The 25759-nt window shown below is 46.9% G+C and overlaps 1 protein-coding gene across 2 annotated transcripts; it reads right to left on the bottom strand.

The window, feature by feature from the left end:
- Positions 1-6445: 6445 nt before the first annotated feature.
- LHX9 (LIM homeobox 9) lies at positions 6446-20617 on the bottom strand. Of its 2 annotated transcripts, none has more exons than XM_062211240.1 (5): positions 20420-20617; positions 18246-18448; positions 16835-17190; positions 11040-11242; positions 6446-7018 (listed from the first exon to the last, which is right to left on the bottom strand). In XM_062211240.1, exons 1-5 carry the CDS (start codon positions 20591-20593, stop codon positions 6962-6964), a joined length of 993 nt encoding a protein of 330 aa, XP_062067224.1. In that variant the 5' UTR covers positions 20594-20617; the 3' UTR covers positions 6446-6961. The 2 variants fall into 2 exon arrangements, with proteins under 2 accessions (XP_062067224.1, XP_062067223.1); XM_062211239.1 differs by lacking the exon at positions 6446-7018 and adding an exon at positions 9686-9943.
- Between the last annotated feature and the right edge of the window lie 5142 nt (positions 20618-25759).

Here is a 25759-nt window from a genome sequence, read left to right as displayed (position 1 = left end):
GCCAGTTCTCTCTTGGTTGCTCCTCTTCCAGTCCAGCTCTCTGCTGTGGCCCGGGAAGGCAGTGGAGGATGGCCCAGGTCCTTGGGCCCTGCACTCTCATGGGAGACCAGGAGAAGCACCTGGCTCCTGGCTTCTGATCAGTGCAGTGCGCCGGCCGCAGCATGCCAGCCATAGTGGCCACTTTGGGGGTGAACCAACAGAAAAAAGAAGACCTTTCTCTCTGTCTCTCTCTCACTAACTCTGCCTGTCAAAAAAAAAAAAAAAAGTTCCTGTGATCCATGTGAGAGACCTGGAGAGTTCCTGGCTCCTGGCCTCAACATGGCCTGGCCATCACCAGCATTTGGGGAATGAACCAGTGATAAGATCTCCCTGTCTCTCTCTCTCCTCCTATCTCTCAGATAAATAATAAATAAAATAAAATAAAAAATAAGCGAGGACCTCTAGACATCTGGTGAGAAGAAAAAGTAAATTCAACTTAATTTATGTTGCCCTTCAAGCAATTACAGAACAATTGTCCTGAACAATGTATTTGGAGTCATCACCAGAAAGCTGAGCTATTCAACAATGGCATTTCCGGGGAAGCAGGTGGGGCACGAGCAGAGAGCAGTGCCTGGAACTGACTGTGGTGCCAACTCTGCCTCAGCAGACACACCGGGAGAAGCAGTGGGTGTGTGGCCTGCAGAGGAAGAGTTTTAAAGAGAAGTTTCCTAAAAAAGCAAGGGGCACAAAATTTAGCACAAAAGTCCATGTGAATAAGAAAGGGAAAATGCCATGATTTGGGTGACCAGAGAATCCTTGCTAACTTTTTAAAAAGTGGTTTCAGTAGTGTGATGGGAATAGAAGGGAGATGAAAGAGAATTTAGGAGGCTTGGTGGTGAGCAACTGATGCACTGAATAGAAACTGACTATTTGTAGAAAATTCTCTGCAATAATAACTGTTGGCATTTCAAACAATTGTGATCTTTCTAAATGGAATACAACTTTCACCAACAATTCAGAAGCAATTAATAAGAGATTTTAGTAGTGGCCATATTATTGCAATGATTTTGCTTAAGCAATGTTTTTTTTAAAAAAAGTAAATCAGTGCCGGCGCTGTGGTCAAGAAGGTAAAAGCCTTGGCCTTGGCACCAGCATCCCATATGGGCACTGATTGAAGTCCTGGCTGCCTTACTTCCAATCCAGCTCCCTGCTAATGCACCCTGGGAAAGCATCAGAGGATGCCCCAAGCCCTTGGGCCCCTGCACCCACATGGGAGACCCAGAAGCATCTCCTAGCTCCTGGCTTCGGATCCACCCAGCTCTCGCAGTTGTGGCCATTTGGGGAGTGCACTAGTGGATGGAAGACCTCTCTCTTTGTCTCTACCTCTGTCTCTGTATCTCTGTCTTTCAAATAAATAAAATAAATCTTTAAAAAATGAGTAAATCTGCAGAAATTGAAAGGAAACTCTTGATAGCTGTACTTTTTTGAGGAAGTCCCACAATTGTTTGCAAACTAGCAATGGTATACACCGGTCTGGGTGATTTCTGCTTCAATGAGAAAAAAAACAGTGGGGATTTGAACCAGACAACCTAGTGAGGATCTTTCCTACACAGAGAATGGTTCTCTGGTTTACCCAGATCTAAGACAAAAGAAAACCAAGGTCTATGGAGAGAACTTTCAGTGGTGAAATGTCCCAATAAATGGCACTCCAGAAACAGAAAGCATCGGTGTTCACAACAAATGATTCATAATCCAACACTGAATAGATATTCAAGCTACAGAAATCACATACATAGTACAATGTTCCTTGCAAGCTAGGATCCTGCTCTGTTAGGTAGCATGAATATTTGCACAGCATAGGTGTGCTTGTCCATGGGTAGGTCAATAAATGTACACTCACTAGCTAATGAATTCATTGAGATCCAGCCGCTCTAATAGATACATTACGTTCAATTTAAGACAAAATGTTCTCCAAAGAACGTTTTGTTCCTGCTGTGCCTATTCTTTTTTTTTCAAAGATTCATTTTATTTATCTGAGTTACAGAAAGATATATATAATATATATATACACATATATATGTATATATATATATATAGAGAGAGAGAGAGAGGGAGAGAGAGAGAGAAAGAGAGAGAGAAAGAGAGAGAGAGAGAGAGAATCTTCCCTCTGCTAGTTCACTCCCCAGATGGCCACAATGGCCAGAACTGAGCCAATCCAAAGCCAGGACCCAGGAGCTTCCTCCAGGTCTTCCACATGGGTGCAGGGGTCCAAGGACTTGGGCCATGCTCCACTACTTTCCCAGGCTCATTACCAAGGAGCCAGATCCGAAGTGGAACAGCCAGGACTTGAACTTGAACTGGCACTGGTATGGGATGGCAGGGCTACAGGCTGGGGCTTTAACTCACTGTGCCACAGCGCCGGCCCCATCTACTGTGCCTCTTCTAGCAGTAAAGTACATTACATTACTCATTCCCACAAAAATTGCCTTTTCGGTTGTGATTGTTTATGTAAGCCTTAGTCAGTCTTTGTTGAACAGAAAAGTTAGAAACAGCAAAAGTCTAGTACAGAAAAAAAAAAAAGAAAAGCATAGTTATGGACAAGTTCAATGACAATAGGAAACTCAAACTGAAAAATGTCACACTTATATTCACAGGGAAGCTTTGGGGAGTATAGCTTCAGGTTAGCCTCATGAAAACAGGCCTATTACAGTAGCTCAACTGGAGACACAGATTTTCATTAATTTGCCTGTTTGCTTTTAATTAACAACTAATTTAAGTCACTAGTCTTGTTATTAATACAGATCATTTCAGGAGTATCAGGGAAACACATGTGACACACGCAGGCTCAGGATGCTGAATTTAACAAGACTGGACAGAGAACTGTATCCCAATCCTTAGGGACAGAAATCTCCCTTTGTCATCAAAATATCCAGGAGAACACCCTAGATCCCACTCGGACAGTAAAGTAACTATGTCAATGCATTTATAAAATAAGCTGTCTCAATGTGTATTACAGAAAATAGCACCACTTAATTATTGATATCATAACATTTGGGAGATTTCTATGGTTCTTGAAAATTCCTATACAGCATCTAGGTCAATCAGATAAAATGCTACAAATATTATATTTAAATAGTTTTGCATCATATTTCTCTTACAAAAAACTATTTGCTTGCAGAATCCAAACAGCTTCAGCTGCATGATGCCCTGAAATACCTTTGTGATTCTCAAAAATCACATTTCATAAAGGGCACTGATTCTGTAGAATTAAAGTTTACTGAATAATAAACACTATGTTAAGTGATGCAAGCTGTCGAAATCCTTGAATGTCAAAGTTAAAGCTAGAAGTCTTTTACGATGTTTGGAAAAGAAAAAGCAGCAGAATGAGAATGATCAAGTCAATGCAATCTTACCTTTGGATGCCTTCATCTCTGTGTATTTGTCATAACTAACAACTTAAATGTCCTCTGAGGTTAATACTTTCTGTTCAATGTAAAAGTATGGAAAAAATAATAATTCATGCATAATATGAGGCAACAGAGGCTGAAAGATCTTATTTGTAGCAAATTTTATTTTCAAATAACCATAAAAGGTATCCAGTTACTCTTCAGATATAATTTATAAGATCATGCAAGATGTAAACAGGAAGTTCCAAAGGGGAGGAAAATGTTCCTGACATTCTAATAGTTGAGGGGAAAGTACACAGAAATGCACACCAGCAGCTTTCTACATATGGCTAGGACCTGGATCTTCATTCTTGCCTGCTTTTAATCACTTCAGCACAAGATAAAATGCAATGCAAAAAAGGCAAAAATTAATCCAAGGGAAGAGAAATTTTTCGATGTGATGCATTATAAGGAAGGACTAACAATATTAATATATTCGCAGGGAAATGTTGCAAGTGAGGATTGATATGCAATGATATCTGTTTTTGCAACACGGTTAAAAAGAAATTTGGTTGTGGCAATAATATTGCACTTATATCATATTCAGAGACTTTTCCTTGGATATCATGCACAGTTCTGACTTTTTTTTTTTTGTATATTTTTTTCTAGGGAACCAGGCAAGATAAAAAGGAAACCTTCCCAAAGGGCATTCAAAATAATACATTAACTTAGAGTTATAATTTGTTTTAAAGATAAAGTAAACCATAATGTTATTCTGAAAGAATTATTGTAAGGGCAGAATAAAGATCATGAAAGCATTTAAAATCAATAAAGCAAATCACAAAGAAAATAACTTCTTACTTTTGATGTGGACTGTAAAGCAAAGGGCTGAGGCTTTACATGGGAGAATTTTTATTTATTTCAATATTCAGAGTTGGGTCCTAGCTACTACAAAATAGACAACAGATCAAAAAGGCCAACCCAGAGCTTGTCCATATATATGGCTTCAAAGAAATACAATGAAAATTCTTCACTTTCTGATAAGTCCTGGTGTCTTTATTTCACCGTGATGTCTAAAGACCATAGAATGTAAAAGGTATTTCATCACCTTGAGAGTACACAGTCTCTCTATAAGTAAAGCTAGTCTTGTTTATGACATAGTTAAAAATTAAATAGCAAAGCTTCATACAAAATTATGTTTATATTTCTCTTTTGGAACAGCAATATTATCCCCAATAATCTCTTTAAGAGCCTAGAATGACATGACTCCAAATTTCCATTCCAAAAGTTCCCATTTCTAAGGCTTTCCACCACAACACCCCTTGCAGGTATATCACACCAGAAAATGCTATTTATATGTGTGGATAACAAAAAAAAATTGCTTTGACTTCAAATTATGAACAGTGGGTTCTGCTGGGATTTTGTTAAATAAAGCAATTTCTTTTCTAGGTAATGAAAAATCACCAAGCTTTTAAAGATGCTTGCTTTGGGTCCCTTTAATGATAGATTTCCATCCTTCTTTGAGGTACCAAAAACCTACCCACTATGTAAGTCCACATGAAGATGGCTATTTAACCAAAGCTCACAGGCACTCTCAGGAAAGCTTTTCCTGTCCAAGATCAATTTGCCACGAGTTAGACGAGCCTAGGCAGAGGGAGGTAGCAGCTAAGAAAGTCTGGTGCCCTGCTTCCTGCATTCTTCTAGGCCATGCCAAACAACACGTGTGCAGTTGCCCAGGCTCAGGGAAAAGCATGCTGGCCTGCCCCGCTCCACTTCGTACTTTTTTCTCTTCCCACTCACATAATTAGTGCTCCCTTCCTTTCTTTTTTTTAACCAAAAAAAAAAAAAAGTGCCTGTTTCAAATTTGTATCATTTTTTTCAGATGTCTAATTTCAGTTATGTTCTTTCCCTCTTTGGTCTCTTCCCGCATTTCACATACCAGACAAATATTTAAAGGTCTGTAAAACCAGGCGAGGTTCCAAAGTGTTTCTAAATGAAACTGCCATAGGTGACAGAACAAGGCAAGAGGGCAAGGCTGTAGGATACAGATCGGAATCAACTGGCTAGAAAAGTATTGGAAAATCTATTTAAACTGCGATGGCCATAGAGGAGGTTTCAATGAGGCATAAACATCAAGTTACTGACAAGACCAACATGTTTTCCAATGGTCTACTTGTCACGTGCAATTGCTTTTTTTGTTAGTAAGTCGCTCTCTCTTTAAAATTTCTTTCTTAAGCATTTAGGAAGTGAAAGAATTTAAGAGAACATTCAAAATTCTGAGAATACGCGTAAGTGAAATATTTAATGTCTGTCACTCATAAAAGTTACATCATTTACATACGGTTCATTTGTATATAATAAAAATTTCATCGTTATGAAAAATTTTCTGGAAAGTATTTTATATGTTAATTTGTTTAACATATGCTTTGGATATAAAGCTAACTAGGAATAAAAAAAAATTCTTTCTTCAAATAGTCCCTTTAATAATTAAAAAACCTCATTCCTAAATACTTCTTTTGCTTTCACTTGCTCTTTTGTTTGCATTATGGACCCATGAACTATGCCAAGACTGGATCTCTTCATAGCTCAGTATATATTTGTATACTTCAATAAACTCACTCATTGCATAGCAAACATGTAAACTCAGAGGATCTATAAATGTTACTCTAATAATTTGAAAAGGTTGCTGGAATTTTACACAACAGCTTATTCTGAGGTTTATTTTCATCACAATTTCAGTTTACTTTGTTTCTTTATTTTTAATGTACATGTCAATGGAATGAAACAAAAGAAAATGAGTCATGAAAAGTTAAGAACCAAATAAATAATTTTATCCTAGACTGCCAGAATGTAACCTCATTATATTGTTTGGAGTTTGTCCTAAATACATAACAAGTTGTAAGTGTGCTGGGCTGCCTCTTAAGGCCAGTGTTCAAAATTAATTTATGTTTAACATAAAGTTAACTATGTTTGCACCAAATAAAATGTTTATTAATGAAAGCTATTTATCATACAAGAAACAGCAAAGATAAGTCATCATACAGAGATGTACACTAGAGGTGACAGATCTAAGGGTGCATGCACAGATTTCTGTTTTAAAAGGAAGTAATAAACAATAATACTAAAGTTACTGGGGTCTGATCCCTAGACTCTTAAATGAGTGGTAGCTCTTCCTTGAATTTACAATTGTAAAATGCCATGAACAGAGAGGACTGATACACATTAGCAAGCAAGTGAAATGAATGTCTTTTGGACTTTATTTTACAATTATTTGTGCTTGACAAATGTGTGGGATTTTTTTCAATAATAATTTTCTTCAAATATGGGGTGGGCATATTACTGCCAGGTTGCTCTGGTTTGCACCTGGTTTATCTGGTTTCATTTTAAGCCACATGATTTTAAGCCTTCATTTTGTGTTAGACACCGTAAAGAACAGAAGTTTTGTTAACATTCAGTAAATGACACTTAAGTCTCTGTCTCTCTCTCTCTCTTTTTGGCTCAATAAATTTTTAAATGTATGATTATCATAACCTAATAGTGTCTTTGTCTTCACTGCAGTGGATTTCCGATCAAACTTTTCCCCTTCTTTTAATACTTTAGGGAATTTTCAAACGTCGGGATGTTTGGCTGTAATGCCCCAAGATTTGTTCTCCCTGAAAAAAATCATAGTGACAATTTATTAACTACAGAGCAACTTGGCTTTCAGGGGTCTGCAATTCTATTTAGATTTACAAATATCCATTTGTGCTCAATAGACCTGGCATTAAATCTTAATCATATTTAAGCTTTCTTTTCATGCAACTACTTTCTCTGCTAATTTATTTTTTATTCTAAAGATGGGACTGAGTCAAATCAGTGGGGCATTACGTTTATTATCAGCAAATATATTTCAAGGTACTTCTAGGTTGAATTACACTGCATAGGCAACGGTGTGTGCATTTAATATGAATCAGAAGTTCGGACATTTAAAAACTATTTGTATGTTTGAATATTTAAAATAACCTTGTTCCACCATTTTAATAGGTTTTACAAACAGACATTGGAAACACACTAGTACAGGTAAAATTTAAATAAAACTGATGGGAAATAAAACTCCTTAGATTCAAAATGGTTTATTCACACAAATTTAATAGGATATATCACAATTGTTTGGTCCATAAATATTTAGGGGAAATAGTTTCTATACAATGCATTTATCAATTAACAAAGAAACATGGACAATTTTGCTAGACCACTTACTGTACTATAAACACGAAGCTCAATATATAAGATTATTGAATTTATCCACTATATTTGAAAGAGTGCACAACTGCTTTCTATGACATGTTTGCCCCCTCTAACAGGATACACCATAAAAAGAGTTTCAGAAATAAGAGGTAAAACAGTACAAAACTAGTGAGGTGTCAAAAGGGCTTAAAACAGTTAATTTAACAAACAACACATATATCCTGATTTTTCACAAACTTACTTCCAAGTTATATCATAAGGCACATAGGAGAACTGAGTTATAATCAGTCTACTTAATAAAGTAGATCTATAGTACCATATATTGTTCTGTCAAAGAACAAAATTTATAAGTATCAATATTTTACCTGTAAAAGTGTATTAATAAGATCTCAGCTTTACCAAGGTTGTTTGGTCTGGTTAGTGGTAAATGCCCAAAATGTAATAGAAATATGAAAAGTCAAGATTTAAGCTCCATAGAAGATGATAACCACACTTGCTAAATATATAATGGCAATCACACCCTTCTTCTGTTACAGTGTTAACATCTCTTCCATCATCTTTTTTTTAAAAAATAAGCTACTTTCTGTGCTAATTTTCTAAAGACCCTGAGCAAAAGTTACAATAATGCACTTTAATGTGGGCAGTGAACTGTCAATATGTAACCACACATTTATACAACCAGAAGGACACCTTGAAAATCTGTTAAATAGCCACTTAGACCACCGGAGGAGATTTAAGGGGTCCAAAAAGTGGATACTATGTGCAAAGTTATTCTTAACAATCCACTAAAGCAAGACGTATATCTTGACTTCTTTTTAAATTTTTTTTTTTTTTTAGGAAATCCACATCTAATTGGTATTTAACTACAACAGAAGCATATAGATGAACATTCACCACTGCCCAGACCAATAAGATTTTAGCTTAAATTAAAAGAAAAGAAAAAATGCTACTGTAAACTAGGAAATATATTCAGATCAGCATCCACTAGGCTTTTGAGTTTATCTGCTTCAGGATAAATAACTTCCAATACCTAATGTAGGAAAAGTTTTTCTCAACACATAAGTCAACCAGTGCCCAAATAAAATAAAGTGAAACAAAACCAAAAATTTCTTATTGTTGATGTTAGTCTACCAAGTTGGATTCTTTAAACATTATTTATATAAAATGCCAGAGACAATATTATGGTACAGCTGAAACCAATTAATAGAGCTCTTGATTAAATTATACCAATTTTGACTTCTTAAAAAATTATGTTTTGCTTATTTCCATTTCCCCCAGAAAAAAAGTAATTTAGAAGGATTGGTTTCTGAGTTTTTTGGAATTTTGTTTTGTTTTGTTTTGTTTGTTCTTTTTAGCTTTATGAAGTTAAAAGCATAGAATTTCAAATCCAATGTGAAATTTCCATGGAAACACAGGGTGTTTAAGTAATTTTTACATGTTGAAAAGAGAAGGAAAAGTCACATTCCTGGAGTAGATTCCCACCTAATTACGACTTAAAATTGCTACAGGTGATGATTTGGTTTAATCATAGTCCTCATTTCAATTAACAGTTCAGGTAAGAAATAGGAATATTGAACACAATTTTTCAGTTGTAAAATTTTTTAAAATGTGAAGTTTTCAAAATTCCACAATCACATATACAACTGCAAATTTCAGAAGTGAAATTTCATTCTTTGACTCAGAATAACCCTAATCATTGATGCAGGAGTATGATTATTTGCCCATCATAATACCATCCTCATTTTTTTTTCTTTGAGATTCTGGAAATAAGAAACATATAATTTTAAGAGGCACTTCTTAGAATGATTCGAAAACTCCCCTTACCTACTGAAAGACCTAATGAATCAAAGAAAAAAATATATTCCAAATACACTTTGTAGACAAAATATGGTTCACTTAAAGGAGACAGTACTGTAAACTCATTTGCCAAGTGGCTGCAGATGCTACACATCAAGCTGTTATTTTTATTCCCCAAATATCTTGTGGGTTAGAAGAAGGAGGGAAAAAAAAGTCTTGTAAATAATAAAGTAATAATAATTAGAATAGTAATAAAAAGAAGAGGAAGAATGAAAAAATAAAAAAAAAAACCAATGTTAGAAAAGGTTCGTTAAGGTAGTTTGTGAGGGGCTTCCAGACTCGTGGCTGTCCATGTTAGAGGTCACGGAGGTCACTACAGTGATAGTGGGATTGGTCAGGTCTGTTAAAGTGGTCGCAGTGCCGGGTGGAGTGACAGCGCCGCAGTCTGCTGAGGGCGGGGCCGGAAGCGACGGGCCATCAGCTTTATCAACACCCCCATTCTCCTGCCGCAAAAGGTTCCTTCTGAATTTGGCTCGTGCGTTTTGGAACCAAACCTGCAAACCAATCCCAATTGATTTCTTTACCGATGTTGATTGTTGTATTTCTTTTTTTTCTCTCTCCCTTGTTTTAAAGTGTTTTGTTTTTTTTTAATATGTGTTTCCATTTAACTATAAATGCTTTCCTTTTCTTGGGAGCAAAAGGACTTTTTTTCCCCTTTCTGTTAAAACACAGTAACTTCAGTAATACTACAGGTTGATTGTCAACTGCACTGTCCCCCCCAGGACTGACAAGTGCCACTTGGTTCTGTTGATCCTGAAGTGGACGTACAGGGGAGAGGGAGGCACAGGGGGAGAAGAGGGGAGAAGGTGCTCTGATTCCTCACCTGGTCTCCTGGAGACTGGGGGAGGGGCAGGGCCAGGAAAGCACCAGGAAGTAAGTCACTCATACCGAATGAACAGCCCTGTCCCAAACAGCCAGGGCAGGCAGAAACACCTGCCATTTGTCAAGGAGTGCTGAGGGAGGTCACGGCTGCCTCAGACAATGCGCTGCACCTGCCTTAGTTGCATTTTGCTCGTCTGAGGAGTTTAGAGGAACAACTGGACAGCAACAGTCACTCCCAGGATCCAGTGTCTATCTAGGGTTTGTGAAGAAAGAGAAATACTTACTCTCCTTGGTGGCTGAGACACTAACCATATTTTTGGCTTTTGGGGGGACTTAGGGAAAAAAAGATCTGCCTGAATTTGGAAGTCCACAGTATGTTGAGTGAGGCTGCTAAGAACTTGCGGAAGTAATCCGTGCCAGCAGGTCCCTCAGCAGTGTGTGCACTGAGCCTAAAGTGAACAGGAATCGCCACAGCCACAGCTGTGCAAAGACCACCACTCGCATTTGCACAACAGTGAGCCAAGCTGTGCTGGCTGTGGGGGAACCCACCTCCCCATGTGTACAGAGAAGGTGGCTGTGTTTCAAAAAACAAAACAAAACAAAACAACAAAACACATCGTGGGTCTCTCTTTAAGCATCTTCCAGGAAGTGCCTGTGCACCCTATAGGGAGATAACGGCTAGAAACTAGGAAGAAGCAGTACAGGAAATCTCATCTGACCAGGGAAGAGGGGGCCGTGTGTGTACAGCCAATGATGGAGGTGTCTTACCTGCAAGACTCTTTTGGTGAGGCCTGTTTTCTGGGCAAGCTGCTTGAGGTCCTTGGCGTCCGGGTTGTGGTTGATGGCAAAGTAGGATTTCATGGTGCGGAGCTGGTGGTGCTTAAAGGAGGTCCTCATGCGCTTGGTCTTCTGAGAGGGCGGGTAAGGCTGCTGGTCCCGGTCCAGGTGGTCTGCCTCATTCTCGTTACAACCTGTCGCGGCAACAGTCAACACACAATTGCTCAGTGGAAACTCACAGGCTGCCATGACAACAAAGTGACGGTGACAGTGGCTGTCAACCCAATCATGAGAGGTATCTAGACTGACAGAAGGAAGTGCATGGCTAAAGCCAGCCAAAGGAGTCTGTGAACGTGCACACGACCAAGGTCTAAGCAATGGAAGCATGTTACATAAAGCCTCTTTTTCTATAACACTTGGGGAGGTGAATTAAACCCTCCGGGGTGGCAGTGGGCATGGGAGAGACCTCCAAGAGTGAACCGAAGAAGCCCCTCTCATAATGAGTTCATGTGTGTCAGCACCCCATGCCGGACTCACAGAGGTTTTTGAGACCCTACATCTTGCCTTATTTTGTGAGAGGAGACAAAATCCGTTAAAAGCACTGCTTCTTGTCATGAGCTATATGGCAAGTAAGTATTTCGGCTCTCTCAAGTCTAGAAGTTTCTGAGAGACCATCAACTAAGAAAAAAAAATCTCTGTCCATTCCAATTCCTAGCCTTTTCTCATACTCCTAGAGGCCTCTCCATCAGGAAAGGAGTTAGAACCTGTCTGGAACAGGACATGGAACACACATGTCTGATGTAATCATAAGAATACTATTTTTGCGGGCCCTTAACCAGCACTGGTTAACAGAGAGATGTACCAGGAAGAGAACAGTTTTCCTTAGAGTTATTCTTCTACATGTCCTGAAGGAACATGAGCTCAGACTTCTCTTCACTCTTCCCACAGCTCCCAGCTCACAGGCACCAACAGTGCTGATACCTAGGCTCAACCCCAGGCCCTGTTGCTCTGGATGTGTGTGAGTGGGGTGTGTGTGTGTGTGTGTGTACCGCTAGCTGGCCTGGCAGACAGAGAGTGGCATCTTCTCTCCCCTGGCAAAGCCCTCCTTGGCACCAAGAGGAAAACAAGTCAGCCTTTGAAACCAGCTAGAAAGTCCTTCTCCCCAGGAAATAAAGCTGCACATTTAAAAAGGTCATTTCCAATAACCTGCTGGCTCTGCATAGGAAATGTGATTACAAAGTGAAAACCTTGTACTATTTACTGATTCAGCCAACCTCACCAATTAAAGTACGTGGCATTTTTTTCTTGAAATCCTTACTTCAGATATTTATCTGACTTATATTCATATCTGATCACCCTGCATTATAGTGCATTATCTAAAATCAGCCTGATCAGGCCACACAGTGGGGAAAGAAAACTGAATCTTGAGAAAAATGAGACATTTCTTAATTTGCCTCTTCCATCCTGTTTAATTAAATGTTATCTGCTTGCTATGCAGTGGTTGAAGTTATCATTTTAAAAATATCCAGCAAATACACATATACATTCAGTAAGTCGTGTATGTACAGAACCACAAAAAGTTTTATAAGAGGTCACAAAATTCATTTAACAATAAATTCTCCCCAATGTAATGAAACTAAGCATGAACTAAGGTCTCCTTGGTTTGTATTTCTGTAAGATACACAAGTTGAAAGATACACCTGGCAAGGGAGCAGGTGGACTTAGCCAAGGGGAAAGCATGTATCTTACTCACCTTGAGATCCCCTGAGTCAAACACAGGACCAGGAGCTCCACAGTCTCCAGTCAAGATTTTGAACCATTTGTTCATCGATAAAATTACAAACAATTATTGGTTCAAAATCAAATCATCTCTAAAGAGAAGCCAAGTCAGGCATACACATTCAGATGTTGAACACAGGCTTTGTAAACCCACCAGAAATGGCAAGCTACACCCAGAGATACTTACATTTCATCCTATTTCAACCCAGTGGGCAGATGGCAAGTTCAAATACTCTACAGAATTGCACTTCCATACCCTCAAATGGATAAAAACAGCACCTCACGACCCACCACAACACTGCACTTATCTCCTGTAAACTGAGCTCCATTTCACATCTAAATTATAAATGCAACCACAACAAAACGGTCAGAGAAACACATGCTAGTCACAGGAAGCTTTTTCAACTAACATTTCATTCCCATTGTATGTGTATAACATGCAACTTTCCTGAACAATACATCAAATTGAGTATTATACTTGGGACAAAGGATTTCACTTAGTGTTTAAATAATGCCCTCAGAATCCTACCCCCCATGATAAGACTCAGAAATGAATATGACTCTCAACCTAACCATAAAATCGTGCATCTTTGAAATGAAGTTTATGAAAAATAATTGTAGTAACACGATGTAATTGCCTCCCTGAACATGTATTCTATCCATTATTGTTGATTTTAAAACTCACCCAAGCAGTTGAGTGCATCACATCATACAGGGCTGTTTCCACATAGAATACACAATTGGGTGTGTAAGAACATAGAAGGGCTTTATTAAACAGATACTACTCTCTATGACTTTCCTTTGACTGTTATTTACATTATGCAACCTTAATAGAGAAATATATTTCTTCTACTGAGTAACTCGCTGCAGTATCCTGAATTATTTATGTTGAAGTACAAATGCATTATGTAAGCTTACAAATGATTGTGTTTCTCCATAATTTATTTCTGAAATTCTAGAGGCTCCTCCTATCCCCCAAAATATGAGACAAGATGATAACTCTCTTGAAACTGTTTGAAACACACACTTGTAAGGACACAGCTCACGTCAATGAGACTATCTATATATTTTATTTATTTTATATAAATTGTATTTGCCGCAGTCCCCTCTCTCAAAGTGAGTTTCTGTTGTGAAGGTGTGTAAGCTTCTGAGAATTAACTGATCCCTGGGAGACCACTAGGGGTCAGTGCCAGGCTAATTTAACAACCAACAGGAACCTTAGAAGTTTGCAAAGGAAAAGGGACCCCAAGGAAAGAAGATTCTGAGAAGTCCCAAAAATTTAGTTCCTCGGTTAATGCTAAGTTACCCAGATAGGTAGTGCCTAACCCATTCTAGCATTTTCTTCTCCCCCCGAAGGGTTTTATTTCAGTCCAGCATTCCAGAGAAACTTTCCATGTCTCTTTCTAAAACATCTGCCTGATTAATTTGCACAAAGAGGTATAAAGTAAATTAGGAACATTCTCATTAAAAAGCATTTGCCTTGTGCCAAGCACTAACCAGCATTGGCCAAATTTCACATCTTCTCTGAGAGTCTCTGAATCTACAAACATGCTTTGTGTGCGTGTTTCTGAAAAACGTATCCCCATGCAAATTACATTTTGTCTAGTATCAACATTACCCTTAGGAGATTCATTGACATTTAAGTAGAAATGGCAACATACAATCCAAAGAGGGCTAAAAGGATGACTTAAACTGTGGGTCCAGTTTATTTTCTACATTTAACATGTTTTTAATCTACCAAAGGGTTTTTCTTTTCCTAGTTTTGTAACAAATTGGCATTGAATTCTTAAGTCCTTTTCTTTAAAGCTGTGGGTTGATTTCTAGTTAGGCATCTTGAATCCAAGTCCTCTAGATTTCCTCTCATCTTAAAAAACTATCTACGGTGTACTCAGACCTCCAGAAAGGAGGGCGTGGATGTTAATGAAGGGACCTAGTTGCCACCTGTCAGTGGCAGTGTGCTGTACAGGCTCTTCACTGGGGAGTGGTCTCAGCAACTTTTCCCTCTGTCCTGGGGAGGGCCACACCAACTTTCTCAACAACTTGTAGCAAGACTAATTTGCAAACTGAAGACCTAAGTGGCTCTTTGTAAGAAATAGATTTGTACTCCAGTTTTCTTCTGAGAAGTTATATTCTACTGTTTCTAAATATCTTTCCAACATAAAATAAAACCCCAGGTAAAAGCAAATTTAGCTAATTAGATTAAGTAAACAAGGGAAAAGCCAGGCTCACTGCCATTTGGTTAGAAACCTCACCTTTCTAAGATGTCACTGGGGCTGAGAGATTCCCTTTTCCCAAAGGACTCCCTACTTAGGTCTGAGTGGCGCTCTCTCTCTCTCTCTCTCTCTCTCTCTCTCTCTCTCTGTGTGTGTGTGTGTGTCTCCCTCTCTCTCTAATTAGAGCATTAGGGCCTTGGTAAATGGCTCAAGATTCCAATGTCATCTTCTATTAATAAAGAACAATTAGTGCCCTGCCTGCCCCGCCGGGGACCACGCATCAAAGGAGATGAAATAAGCATGCTGGGCACAGTGGCCCCTAACCAGAGCCCCTGGCCCAACACAGCAGGGGCGAGCAGGAGGGCTGGCTGCTGCAGAGGGTCGCCAAAACCCAGGGCTGCACCACCGCCCTCACACAGCCAGCCCTGGTGGGGTGTGGACAGAGCAGCCCGGCCCTTCCCCTTCCTCCAGCGACCCTGGCAGGAGTTCCCTAGGCACAGTGTGGTTGTTGCTGAGTACTGTAGCCCCCATTCTCTCTGCAACCATGGGGTGACTTGCCCAGCACTGATTTGTCCTCTGCAGTTAGAAAGAGAAACACAAGCCTAGGAGAGAACCCCTCATCCTGCCTTTTCTACCCCTGAAAACCCTCAGAGCACACCTCTTAGTTCCCATATTCCCACCAGCCTTGCAACCTTGGGCAAATCATCTCACTTATTAGACACTGTGCCTCTCCAGTTACCCATATAATGGGCTCTGGAGACTGGAAGGGAAAAAGAGGCAAGATCCATGCTCTGGAGATGACCATGGTTTGGTTGGGTATCTTGAGTGCTCCTGCTAACAACTCAAGGTCCCCCAAATCCTTTCCAATGGAATGGTTTCCCTGGCCTGAGTTTCCTGTTTGCTGAGATTTCCAGGTACCTCTGGTGCAGTTCAGGTCTGCAGGGACACACCAAAAGTTAGCCAAGGCTTGCTGCGACCCCTATTCGCAGCAGCTGGGGCTCCCAAGGAGAGTACACTCCACAAGGTTCGTGACCATCCGCACCCAGGATGCAGTGGGAAACTGGTATGTGTGAGTCACTGATAAATGCTGGGTATGTCCCCAAAAACAAGCGCAAAGGCTGTGCACTCGGCTCGTTGCCTGCGTGTTTTCAATGACCAGAGAAGGCTGCTGGAAGACAAAGGAGCAGCCCCAGATTCGGCTAAGCCGCGGTCCTCAGGGGGCCTGACCTAGAGAACTGGTCAGGCCACCAAGTCCTGGACATCCGGATGGTCTAGCATGCAGGCAGTGAGCTGGGGGTGACCTGGGGAAGGCACAGGCCCGCTCAGCTGTGCAGAGGGACTCCCCCGGAGCAGCTGCTGATGGCCAAGATCAGGGCTGGGGTGGTTCAACACTCCTGCCAACTGTGTTCCTGATTAACTTCGGGCTGGGGACCACAGCCTCTGCCCCTTAACACAGACCTGGGTTGGGCTCTGAAGATTTTTTTTCCCCCTTTAGGATTTAGGAAAACCTCCTCCAGGATCTATAATTTGGCTTCCACAAAGGAACTGCCCTGGGGCTGTTTTGCTCCAACTGGGAGCCAGAAACTAATGGGCTCATTAACTAATGGGCAACCAGGATTTGGCTCTGCCTGTTTGGGAGAAATCACCACATCCCCAGCGCGCTGCCTCTCCCTTCTCCTCCCCTTCCTCTCAGAGCGAGAAGGAGTTGGGGCGCGCACAGGGGCACGGTGGGAAACTAGCCCTTGGCCAGTGAGGGAGCTCTGTGGAGTTCCCCGAGCGCGGGTAGGGGCCCACCTGAGTTGTAATTGACGATGTCCACTCCCAGTGCGGGGCTCTTCCGCTTCCGGGGCCGCCCCTTCTGCACCGTGCCCGTGCCGTTGAAGTAGGGAAGGGCCAAGCCGCCGCTCTTGGCCGCCAGCTCCGTGTAGCTCAGCTGCGGCGGGTACTCTCCTTGCAAGAGGGTCTCGAAGTGGGCGCGGCAGTACACCAGGCTGTCCTTCATGCCGAAATGGTCGCCCGTGGTCAGAGTCTTGTTGCAGGTGGAGCAGGTGAAGCAGCTCAGGTGGTAGACGGAGTCTCGGGCGCGCATGACCATCTCGGAGGCAGAGATGCCAAGGTGGCAGCGGGCACATCTCTGCACAGAGAACCTTCTGGAAGGAAAGAAACAAGTCAGGGCTCTGGGTGATTCGAGGTAGGCCATCTCTCCCGCCTGCCTACGACGCCGGGAGATGGGTAGGGGTCCCGCTTAGACATTATTTCTCTGGGTTCACTGACCTGGTGAACAAGACAAGGAATCCTTATAAAGTCGGAGGAGCTGGGTAAAAGCCCCAGTTTGCTTTCATGTCAAGTGAAGATTGTGTGCGTGTGTGTTTAAAGCAAACCACAAAGCCTGCGCTATCCTCCTCGAAACGCTAGCGAAAGAATATTAAACTGCCATGCCAGGCAAGCACGCTTCATCAGTTGCAAAATATTCCCTGGATGCAGGAAGGTGCCGCGGGCGCTGTTGAACGCAGACAGACAGACACGGCCCCAAGCTTTTGCCGAAGAACCGTCGCTCTGGATTTCAGCCACCTCTGGTGCTTTGGCCGGGAGCGGAGCTGGGTCACCCGCACACGATCCTGTCCTTTGCCACCCCAGACACATAATCGGGGAGAAGCAATCAGCGCGCCCGCGGCTGCGGTTGCCCTGTGCTGCGGTTCTACCTGACCGCATCAGGCCGGCCACCACCACCCGTGAATCCTAATGCGGTTGCTGCTGCCCGCGCCCCGGGGTTCAGCTCCAAGGCGCGGGGCTTGCCCAATTCGTAGTAAGCGGGGGAAAAAACGAGAGAGAGAGAGAGAGAGAGAGAGAGAGAGAGAGAGAGAGAGAGAGAGAGAGAGAAGCTCTTGTCTCCGTGAACCGATACCTCCACTTCCTCTTCCCCGATCGCCCCAGGCTCTGCCAACCGACGGCGAGGTGCCCGCAGCGCAAGGCACCCACCAGGAGCGCGGCAGACCTGGGGGCCGCTGCCGCTCCTCCCCGCGCCCTTCCTCGGGCTGCAACTTGAAGATACCCGCAGTGGACTTCCCCGGCGTCTGGGAGGATACTGGCAACCCGAAGGGGCGAAAGCAGAGGACCGCGAGGGGCCTCTGGGCTCTCGCACATGGCGCGCAGGGTGTCCCGAGCTGGCGTGAGGAGGGCGTGCAGGGGTGGGGGTGGGGGGTACCTGTAGTAATCCTCCTTGCAGTAAATGCTGCCGTCCTTGGCGAAGCAGGTGAGCTCGGACTCCAGGGCCAGCTTACATTCACAGCACTTGAGGCACCTGAGGTGCCACTGCTTGTCCACAGCCAGCAGGTAATACCTGTCGGAGATCTTGCCCCCGCAGCCGGCGCACAGAGCGGGCTTCTCAGGGCTGAGCGGGGGCATGCCCTGGAAGGCAAGCATACGGTCCGGCTGAGCCAGCGCGTGGCGTGGCCGTACCACCCGGGATTCTCACCCCAGGGGCCGCCCAGCCCCGGGGTGCACGCGGAGCAGCTGGGATGGGGAGGGGGCGCACAGAGCAGAGGCAGACACCAGGAGAAAGCTGGCCAGTTTCTCCCTTTGAGGCCCACTCCCTTCATTTGATGTCTGCCCAGACTAGGAACCTAAAATCACCCTGCCCATCCTGAGCTTGGCTTAGGAAAGAACAGCCGCGAATTGTCCACTGTTTGGTGAGTGTTCCCGGATTAGGATAATTACCAGCTTAAAAAAAAATTGTGGCTTTCCACTCGTAGAAAATAAAATAACGGAAAATATGATTGGAGAAGAGGACAATAAATCTGGATTTGTCCAGACTGCTTTTTACGCAGAAACAAACCAACAATATTATAATTGTTATTTCTCTAAACTCATAAGCAACACTGAAGTCAAACACAAAGGAAGAGGTTATTTGCCTATGTTCTCCATTGTTCGGGCTGGAGATATACCAATATGTGGCTATATCGTGCTGTTCCCTAATTCTCAGAGCTCTTGGTTCTGTTTCCCGCGAGGGGGTGAAGTAGCTGCTCCCAGCGAAGTGCCGCTGTCCGGTCCCCTCTGGCACCATCACATCAGGAGATCTTTGGCCAGAACAAACATCTCTTTAATGCCCAAGTGCCACTTCCCGCCTGGGTCCCCACTGACAAACCTTGGATGGTCAGCTTCACCTTGACCGAACCCAGACCCTCCGTGAAACTCGGGTTTGGGTTTCTGCTTTTTGTTTGTTTGTTTCTAAGCAGGATAACCACAAAAGAGAAAAAGAACGTATTCGCTGGGCCTTCCTCCGGGGAACCAGCTGCAAGCTTGTTGGACTATCAGAGGAAACTCTTGCAGGCCTGGAAAACTCGGGCTTTGCTTTTTGCTCCGACCGGGACCTGCCCTGAATTACTGTTGCCAACGTGGACACACATCCACCGCCCTCGCTTACCCGGCGGGACCCAGAACCTGGAGCAGCCTCCAGGCTGGGTTTGAGCTGCAATTCCCGGCGTGAGACCAAAGGTCTGCTCAGCTCTGTTTGGCCGACTTCATTTCCGGAGACCTGAGTGGTCTTCGCCCTCCCGGCTGGCTCGTAAGTAGTTAAGGGACTCACTTAGATTTACCAACGGGCGCTCTTAAGAGGATGCGACTTTTAGTATTACGAATAGGAGGCGCAGCGTTCGTTGGTTACCTCGTTTCGGGACTACAAAGGTTTTTGGCTTTGGACGGGGCGCCGCGCTCCTCCGCATTTTTTTTGTTTGATTTCCCGCTACACAGGACACCCGCCCGGCCCAGGGGGCTGAACGAAGTCCAAGGGGACTGAGCTAGGACGCCCAGGAGCCTGAAAAATCTCGGATCTCGGGGTGCAGAGCCCTGCGCACTCAGAGAGCTGGAGGCGGCCCAGCCGCGTCCGGGGCCGCTCCAAGGTGCGGTCGTCGGGCCGCGAGGCTAAGGCCACCTGGGCTCCGGCTCTGCTGCGCCCGTCTGCCTGCCTCCACGGCGCGCCGTCCTCCTACGCCCGTGCCCAGCGTGCGCTTGGGGCTGCGGTCCTCGCGAGGAAGCGCGTCGCGGCCCACGCAGCCGGGACACGGGCACCTGGGGTCTGCCAGAGAGGACGCCTCCCGCCTCCCTCCTCCCACCCCCGGCTGGTCCTCCTTGCTTGGGAAACGGGGCGACAGAGGGCAGAGAACTTGGGGGCGAGGGGGAGGGGGCCTCGGAAGCGGAGACTTTCCAAGATGGAAAGGCGGCCGTTTCTTAGCTCCGCAGACCCAGACGGGCTGCAGAAATTCTCTCGCCAGCCCTAGTGGACGGACGACCCTGCAAGCCGCCATGCCCCTCTGCGGCGGGCCACGGCGCCGACGCTCGGCTGAGCGCGCGGTGCGCAGGGGCGGCGGGGCCCGTGCTTACCGCGTCGCGGCCGTTGAGCTGGGCGCCTTTGGCCAGGCGTGCCTCGGTCTTGGATCTGCGTTCCATCTCCTCCATGATGCCTTGGATGTGGCCTCCGGAGATCCCGTGGAAGAGCATGGCTGGGGGGCGGAAAGGACACGAGTTGTCTTCTGCTCGGCAGCCCACTATTTCCATATACACTCGCCCGCGGCTCTCAGCTCATCCGAGGGAAGCAGCAGCAGCCGGGACCGCCGAGGGCTGCGCGCGCGCGCGCGCGGGAGGAGCGCAGAGGCGCTCGGGGACCGAGGAGAGCACGAGGGAGCGAGGGCAGAAGAAAGAGGCAGACGGAGTGGAAACCGGTCTGCTTGGTGGGGGAAAGACCCCAGCTCCCAGAAGGAGATGTGCAGAAAACAAACAAACACGGGCGGCGGGGAAAGCAGGCGAAGAGAGCGAATCTCACTGCTCGCGGAGATCGAGTTACTAATGGGAAACAACTGCGGGGGGGGGGGGTGAAAACAAAATCTGGTGCGGAGAGAAAATAGTTTTGAATACAAAGAGAGAGGAAGAAGCGCTATTTTCAGCGGTCCCTGGCTGCGTGAAAAGTTCCCAGTGCCGGTAGGTTGGGTTGGGGACTGCTCCTGCCCGAGCTGTGTCCAATTTGTTAAGAGACTAAAGCCAGCCCATTTTTGATAATTTAGTAGGAGGAGTTCTCTCCCTGGAGCTGCCACGGATTTTTATCCAGACAACAAAGACCTGTCATACTCCTCTCAACCCCCTGGTGATGGGCAAGCGGGGACAAACATTACAAAGGGGTGGGGGAGAGACGGGGGGGGGGCGCATTTACTTCCTCGCAAGGAGCGCGCGCGCGCGCGCACACACACACACACACACCACCACCACCACCACCACCACACGCCCTTGCAAGAGTTCCCAGAGCAGCCGTGTTTGAAAGAGGGGAAAGGAACCCTTACTGTCCCCGCCCTGCCCACGAGGCCTGTTTGATCCAAGTTCAAGCTCAGACCCCGGCTCAGGCACGCGGAATTAGCGGCCCCAAACTTTGGGTTTTCCCCCTTATAGACCCCCGTAGCCCCAGCCCTCCGGACCACCACCCCAGATACACAAACCCAGGGCTGGCATTCAAGCTCCGCCGTGCAGTGGGAGATAATGCCGGCTCCCGTCTTCCCCACCTCTTCCCCGGTCGCTTGTCAAAAGCAGCTGTCTGACAGTTCATTTCCTCGCCTCCCCCCTCCCCTCACCCTCCGGAGGACCCCAGACCCTACCAGGCGCTGCAGAGTCATCCGAAGCCGCGTGTCGGGAGGTTGGTTTAGGGAAAGGGGGGAAAAAAAATAAAAGACTTTCTTTGAAAAGTTAGAGGGTAGGGAACAGAACGTGGACTTGGAGACGTGGGTATGCAACTGGACCTTGACCTTGGGGGGGGGGGTTTCCCCCTCTGACCCAGTTCAGGTTTTGGCGCAAAGTGCTGGGGATCCTAGTGTCCCATTGGGAACTCGCGCGCGTGGGCTCCCGGGAGCTGTTCCCGCACCGCGGGGCGCACTGCATACTGCGCGGCGCGTGAAACGGGCTCCTGGCCGAGGAGGCGAGGAAGGTGAGAACTGACGAGCCCCACGGCAGACCCTCTCCTCACAAGAGCTGGGATTGTTCTGTCGCCCTCTATTCCCGCGAGCGGCAGCCCCTCCCCGGCCCCATTAAAGTGTCTACAATACCCTGATATTGTGGATTCATTCAAACGGCCCGACGCCCCCCGGGGTCCCGGAGCGCGGCGCAGCGGAGGGAGCCAACCCCGCCTGAACCCGAGACGGGAGTTCGCCTGGCTGCTCCCCGCGCCTCCCCGCACGCTTTCCCGGGAATAGCGGGGCTCAGGTCCTGGCTGGTCCTGGATGCTCTCCGGCGAGGCGGCACGGCCGCAGACCCGCTCCCCTCCGCCCGGGGGAGCCCGACGAGGCGCGGCGGCCAAAATCTCCGGAGTTGCCCGAGGAGGAAAGGAGGGAGCGGAAAGGAAGGAAAGAAAAAGGGAAGCGAGGGGAGCGAGGTGGGGAGGAGACGCCGGAGCGCCGCAAGCGGGGAGGCCGTCCGGGCGCAGCCGCCCGACTTCCCGCCCCAAAGCCTCGCCTGCTGCTCCGCTCCAGCCGCCTCTTCCAGGAAACCCAAGCCTCCGCTGCTTCCCCTCCTTTTTTCTCAGGGTCAAAAATAATGTTATTTGCAGACTGGACGCTGTTAAGGTCCTCCGGGTGCCAGAATACAGCTCATAAAACACAATTTCACACAAAAATGAAGCCAATGGAGTGAACTAAGCTGGAGACAGCCCCCTCCTCACTTGGGCGGCCCCACCTGACAGCGGGGCGGCTATTTACCGTGAGTAATGTAATTAGCCCCTTTGGATGGAAGTCAGTGCGCTTTTCAGACCCACGTGCGCACTGGAAGGGCTGGGCCAGGAGGGGAGCTGGGCTCAGGGGCCCTTTCGAAGACAGCAGGTTCCCGCACAAAGAGGGCGGGTTGCCTTCCTACCGAACAGCCACCGAACCACCCAGTCCGGGAGCAGGAGACCCAGCAGCAGGGCCCGTAGGAGAGGACCATCCTTGGATAAACCCAGGACATCCTCCCAGGTTGTCACGTTTTTGAGCCAAACCTTCCCCTCCTCCTTAAATGGGATCAAGTTTGGTGGTTGTTGGATGTTGGTGCTGCTCTGCAAGAACCATTTTACAAAATAAATAAGTAAAAACAACCCAAGCACACCCTGCCCTTCTTGCCAGAGATGAAATGTTGAAGGTTTCATGAAGGGAAAGTTGTTAAACTCCAGCAAAAAGCCAGAACGTTGGGAACAGTCTCCAGGGAAGCCCAGCAAAGGAGTCCTCCGTTCACTCATGCATGCAATCATTCATTCATCCGTTCTACACAGGTTTTGTTCATCGTCTGTCAGGTACATGCAGGGCAGGGCACTCAGCTCCCCAAGTTGAATCTCAGCCATGGCCACTCTTTCTTACAAAACTTGGGTTGCAAGTTCTGTACCCAGGGAGATTTGCAACTTCCCATAAAGATGCAAACTGCTAGGATTCCTCCTTCCCGGCACATGCAGGAAGTCTGCAGAAGGCTGGAGGCTGGTGGGTGGAGGGGAGGGCTGCCGGAGTTTGGGAGGTCCTTGTTACTCCAGAGGATACCTGCTCAGCCTTTGCAGGGAGCCCATGGGGAGTGCAGGGATGCCCCCAGAATTGCTGTCCTAAGCTTTTTGAGAGATTGGCTAGGAGTTGCTCCCTGCTCCTATTCCTGGCTCTCAAAGGATGACAAGCATTTTAAATAAAAAGAACACCTTTGTAGCTGCCTTCTTTCACCTCTCCCCAGGAGGGGCTGAGGCCAGGGGTTGCCGACAGGAAGTGCTCCCCCTTCCCCCAGCTCCAGGCTGAATGGCCAGCAAGTGTTCCATAAAAGTTGGACTCCTTGCTGGTCTGTACGTACACACAGACACACACACACCCAAGGGACAGGTGCACTGGGCTCTGGGTGCCTCCCAGGATAGGATCTCAGCCTCCTCTGAGTTCAGAGCTCGCTCCTGAGCGGTGGGGCAGATGCTCAGCCCCACACAAACGGGTACAGAAAGCCCATCAGCTCTCTGTCCTTTCAGTCCTGCCAGCACCTCTAGGGCTACTGTTGTCACCTTCAGGAAACACCCAAGGTCTGGGCTCCACGGGGCAGAGGAGCTTCGACTGCGTTCAGGATCCTGGCATCTCCATGAGGATGAACGAGGCTGCAGCATTCTTGCTCCCAGCTCCCACCTGGACAAAGGGATCCTGGCCCAGCGAATTGTCCAGAGGGCAGAAGAGGAGAAGTGAGGCAAACTGGAGCCTTCTCCCAGGGGACAGCAGAGGGGGAACTAAGCCAGCAAACTTGCACACCTTGGATAGCAGAGTGACTCAAGGTCTCTTCAGACCTGAATCTTGGAGGCCAGGATCCTGTAGAAGGAAGGTTTCCCCTTTCCTCTAGACACTATGAACCTGCTCCGGAGACCCGTGATACAACTCTTGGAACACTTTGAGGCGCACCCAAAGGCCGAGGGGACGTCAGCTTGTCTTGGGTTGGGTACTGCGCGCTCACTGCTGCGCAACCCTGCCCTGGATACCCCTGTTGCACTGCGTGGGAGGCGACCGTCTAGGCCAGGAGAGGTCTTCTCCTGACTGTGGAGCGAACGATTCTCCAACACTGAGGTTGGTGGGTCCGGTCTGGCGCGGCCGCCCGGACACAACACTGGTCAAGCTCTACTGCGAAAGCCTCTCTCCAGACAGATTGGCGTGAGCTGAGCGGAGCTGCGGGCCGGGGCAGCTTGGAGGGGACGGCCGGCTCCGGCCCGGCGCTCCTGCGCGCTCCAGGCGCGCGCACTCACGCCCTGCTAGCCCGCGAAGCCTCCCGCGGCTTGCTCACGCCCCGCAAACTCCGTCCTCCTGGGCCCCTAGGTTCTTCTCCCAACGCAGTGCAGCCGAGTCTAGAACACAGCGCTTCTGAAATCTGAAGCCCCTTGACCTGAGATGCGCTGCGCCACGCCCTTTGCCCCTCAGGAAGCAAGGGAGAAGTCCCGCGGGGCGTCCGTTGATTTCACGAGCAACAACAAAAATGTAGGTGAAACCAGTTTCCAGCTGAGCCTTGCCTGCCTGGAGGAGAAATAGGGTCTTCTCAGGCCCCCTCCCACCCATCGCTTCCGGCCAGGGCTCCCGCGGCGCCCGGCCGAGGGTCAGGAGTGCGCCCCGCACGCCGACTGCTGGAGGCGCGGTGGCACCTTGACTTCCGTCCCGCGCCGCCGGAGACCCCCGCATCCCGACGGAAAGGCAAAAAGAGAAGAAACGCGCGTTATAGGAATTCTGCTTCTCTAGAGACCCTGAATAAGACTGTATTTTGTGACCTACGACGCGCGGTTTAATTTTTAAGACAAACATACCCCACTCTTGGTAGCGGCTGGCGGAGGCGCGCACACGCGAGTGCAGGCACACGCGCGCGCGCCGGCCCAGGACAGGGGCAGAGCCAAGGAGAAGGAAGCTGGCGTCTCACTCACCTGCTTCGAGAGCGGTGCCGTTCAGCATCCTTGGAGCCGCGGAGCCGGTCGCGCCGTGATGCTGGCAGAGAAAAGCCGCGCGTCAGCCGGGCGCAGGCCCCAGCTCCCCAGGCGCCTCCTCCCATCCGGCGGGTCCCGCGCACACCCCAGGCAGGCCCCCGACTGGCAGCCCCGCTGAGCCTTCCTCCGGGACGCCCCTGGGGGTCCTAGCCGCCCCGACTCACTCAGGGCAGCCAGATGCTCTGACCAGGCGACCCCCATCGGGAAATTACCTTGAGGTCCGGACGTCAGGTGTTGCCTCCCAA

The sequence above is a fragment of the Lepus europaeus genome, chromosome 14 (genome assembly GCF_033115175.1).
Source record: "Lepus europaeus isolate LE1 chromosome 14, mLepTim1.pri, whole genome shotgun sequence".
NCBI classification, from domain to species: Eukaryota; Metazoa; Chordata; class Mammalia; order Lagomorpha; family Leporidae; genus Lepus; species Lepus europaeus.
This window is presented reverse-complemented; position numbering and strand designations above follow the sequence as displayed.